Source organism: Oncorhynchus mykiss, chromosome 25 (genome assembly GCF_013265735.2).
Source record: "Oncorhynchus mykiss isolate Arlee chromosome 25, USDA_OmykA_1.1, whole genome shotgun sequence".
In the NCBI taxonomy this organism is placed as follows: Eukaryota; Metazoa; Chordata; class Actinopteri; order Salmoniformes; family Salmonidae; genus Oncorhynchus; species Oncorhynchus mykiss.
The window spans coordinates 43,854,666-43,858,316 of NC_048589.1; the positions used below are offsets into that span (position 1 = coordinate 43,854,666).

The window sequence follows — 3,651 nt, forward strand, 5'->3', positions numbered from 1 at the left end:
TGGTCAACAAACCAGAGGTAGAAAATGCTGACTCATTTCCATCTCTTAGTACTACAAGCTGGCGAGCTCTATAGGATAGAATATAATATGTAAAGAGCTGATGGTCTCATCATGGACTGTAGGGGGACCTCTAACTTTAATAATGTGAATGTCTCTACAGTCTGAACCACTAATTAGCATGATGTATTCAGATCATCAGTCCCTCCCACTTCACTGACATGTTGAATATGGTGGAACCTGCCGTGGTCTACTGATTGTCATCTATTCATTTATGTGACACTCCTCTTGTTTTATATACATTGATACCAGACTCTTTCCAGCACTCTCACATATAACGTGATCAAACATGTTCACATTTCTCTTCACTGTTACTGTCTCACTGCTCTGTGCTGCAGGTACAGTTTCATAATGTTTCATTTATTTAACCAGGAAAGTTAAGAACAAAATTCTTATTTACAATGAAGGACTTCTCTAGTTATAGATATTGATGTTTCCAAGCATATGTTCCTGAGTCTTGATGTATTCAGGTCTAACTGTACCTAACTCTATTGATTTCATTCTCACTGTGTCCTTACAGGTCTTGTTGAGGGGAGTGAAGTCACTCAGACAACCACCATACTCTGGGAACTGAAAGACAGTGATGCTCAGATGAACTGCAGTCACACTAAGGGAGCTACCTACACCCAGATGTACTGGTACAGACAGCTTCCAGGAGAGGGAATGAAGCAGGTAGTTTACACAAGTAGTTACAGCGATCCAGAATATGGAGACTTCAGTAAAGACAAATATCCAACTGTTAAGGCTGTAGCTGAGAGTGGATCTTTCACAGTGAAGAAGTTGGAGGCAGGAGACAGTGGAATGTACTTCTGTGCTGTGAGTCAACACAGTGATACAGACAACAAGTACAGCTGCACACAAACCCCAGTATTTCAACAGGATGTAATATAATATGTAAAGAGATGGTCTCATCACATACTGTAGGGGGACCTCTAACTCTAGTTCTTCTAATGTCTGATGGTCTCATCACATACTGTAGGACCTCTAACTCTTGTTGTTCTAATGTCTGATGGTCTCATCACAGACTGTAGGGGGACCTCTAACTCTAGTTCTTCTAATGTCTGATGGTCTCATCACATACTGTAGGGGGACCTCTAACTCTAGTTCTTCTAATGTCTGATGGTCTCATCACAGACTGTAGGGGGACCTCTAACTCTAGTTCTTCTAATGTCTGATGGTCTCATCACATACTGTAGGGGGACCTCTAACTCTAGTTCTTCTAATGTCTGATGGGTTCATTGTCATGATCATGTAATCAGTCATGTTCACAGTGAGGTCCTATGAGCAAGCTTTACAGTACAGGCCTCCTGACACTCCCTCTAACACTGTCACTATCCACCACCCTGAAGGAAACATGCTACTACAACAGCCAATCTCCTTTCACCACAGAGCTTCACCCAGGAGACACTCATATCACATAATCATCGTCTTCCTGAGCATATTCATCATCTTCATCGTTATCTTTTTCTTCATCATGATGTTCAGAGTTTTGATTCACATGGCAGCTCTACCACTCTGGGTGACAGGTATTAAATCACTTACGATGAGAAGCCTAACGATACTACGAATGTCATCAAACTGAATGAAAATATCCTTTCTCTACCTCTCTCCTCTCTCTCTCTCCTTCTCTCCCCTCTTCTCTCTCTCCCTCTCCTCTCTCTCTCCTCTCCTTTCTCTCTCTGTCCACAGGGCAGTTGTTTAGTAGCATGGTTCATCAGAGGCCTGTGGCACTAACAGAAGGTCCTGGAGGAGATGTTCAACTCACCTGCAGCCATACGATCCCTGACTACTACGTGATACTATGGTACAAACAGTCAGCAGGAGACACTGCTATGAAACTCATTGGTTATGCATATACCAAGTCAATAACCATGGAGAAATCATTTGAAAAGCACTTCAATGTGAGTGGAGATGGTGGGAAAGAGGCTTATCTTCATCTAGTGAGTCTGAGAGGACCTGAACACAGTGCAGTTTATTACTGTGCAGCCAGCCAACACAGTGATGTAGACTTCCTCCTGTTCTCTACTAAAACCCTGTCTGATGGTAATATTAGACCACGGCTCAGAACACCTGCATCTGAGGTTTGACTTTGACTCAGTGCCAATGAATAAACACAGATGGATGATGGCATAAGGTGATATCTGTCCTAGTACATTATACCAGTATTTACAGTTTAGTGTCACCACTCATTAACATACATTATGCAATGTTACAATGTCAAATTCTATTACTCCATTTCTATCTATATAAAAAGAGAAATTCTTTAATGATATAGATACCGGTATGTTCCACAATACACCTTTAAGTTTAACAGGAGACCTGTAGGTGAACAAGGGATCTGCTTGAATATCAACACAAGTTCTGATGTCAAAGTGATGTAATTTCCTTCCCCTCCGGCAGCTCAGTTCAGCTCCCCTTCTCTATTGACTTATTCTCCTCTCCCCCCTATAGGCTCTGGTCTAAAGTAGTGCACTAGAAAGGGAATAGGTTGCCATTTGGGATGCTGACATACATTTGACACTCCCACTAGATGACATGACATCTCTGACTATCTGAAAACCCTTTCTCCTTGTCCATGTGACTCTTCTCTCCAGAACCATCAACATGATCAAGCTTCTCATACATGTAGCAACTCTACCACTATGGGTGACAGGTACTAAATCCCTCATAAAAGATAGATTTACTACTGAAATATATTGCTGTCAATATGCTGAGTAATACTGTATATTTCAGATGGTCTGTTTTCATCCACAGGGCTGTCACAAACAGACAAAGTTCAATAGAAAAAAAAGAAAGTGATGAAAACCTGCCTCAGAGCGCTCAGGACCTCAGACTGGGGAAAAGGTTCACCTTCCAACAGGACAATAACCCTAAGTGCTTAAATCTAGAAAGGGAGATATGAGTCTCCAGTTTCAGCAATTTTTGCAATTCGTTCCAGTCACTGGTAGCAGAGAACTGGAAGGAAAGGCGACCAAAAGAGGAATTGGCTTTGGGTGTGTCCGTTGAAATATACCTGCTGGAGCGCATGCTACGGTTGGTTGCTGCTATGGTGACCAGTGAGCTGACATAAGGCGGGGCTTTACCTATTAAAGACTTATAGATGACCTGGAGCCAGTGTGTTTGGCGACAATTATGAAGCGAGGGCCAGCCAACGAGAGCATACAGTTTGCAGTGGTGCCTTCCTGACCATCTTAAATAAGCATGCCCCTTTCAAAAAATGTAGAACTAAGAACAGATATAGCGCTTGGTTCACTCCAGACCTGACTGCCCTCAAACAGCACAAAAACATCCTGTGGCGTATTGCACTAGCATCGAATAGCCCCCGTGATATGCAACTTTTCAGGAAAGTCAGGAGCCAATACACACAGTCAGTTAGGAAAGCAAAGGCAAGTTTTTTTCAAACAGAAATTTGCATCCTGTGGCTCTAACTCCAAAACGTTCTGGGACACTGTAAAGTCCATGGAGAATAAGAGCACCTCCTCCCAGATGCCCACTGCACTAGGGCTAGGAAACACTGTCACCACCGATAAATCCATGATAATCGAGAATTTCAATAAGCATTTCTTTATGGCTGGCCATGCTTTCCTCCTGGCT

The 3,651-nt window shown here is 42.6% G+C and overlaps 1 gene segment (V, D, J or C); it reads left to right on the top strand.

The window, feature by feature from the left end:
- The first annotated feature begins 251 nt into the window (after positions 1-251).
- LOC118944284 lies at positions 252-948 on the top strand. The segment is given in 2 exon segments: positions 252-395; positions 578-948. Coding segments are annotated over 2 exon segments (420 nt in total).
- The last annotated feature ends 2,703 nt before the right edge of the window (positions 949-3,651 follow it).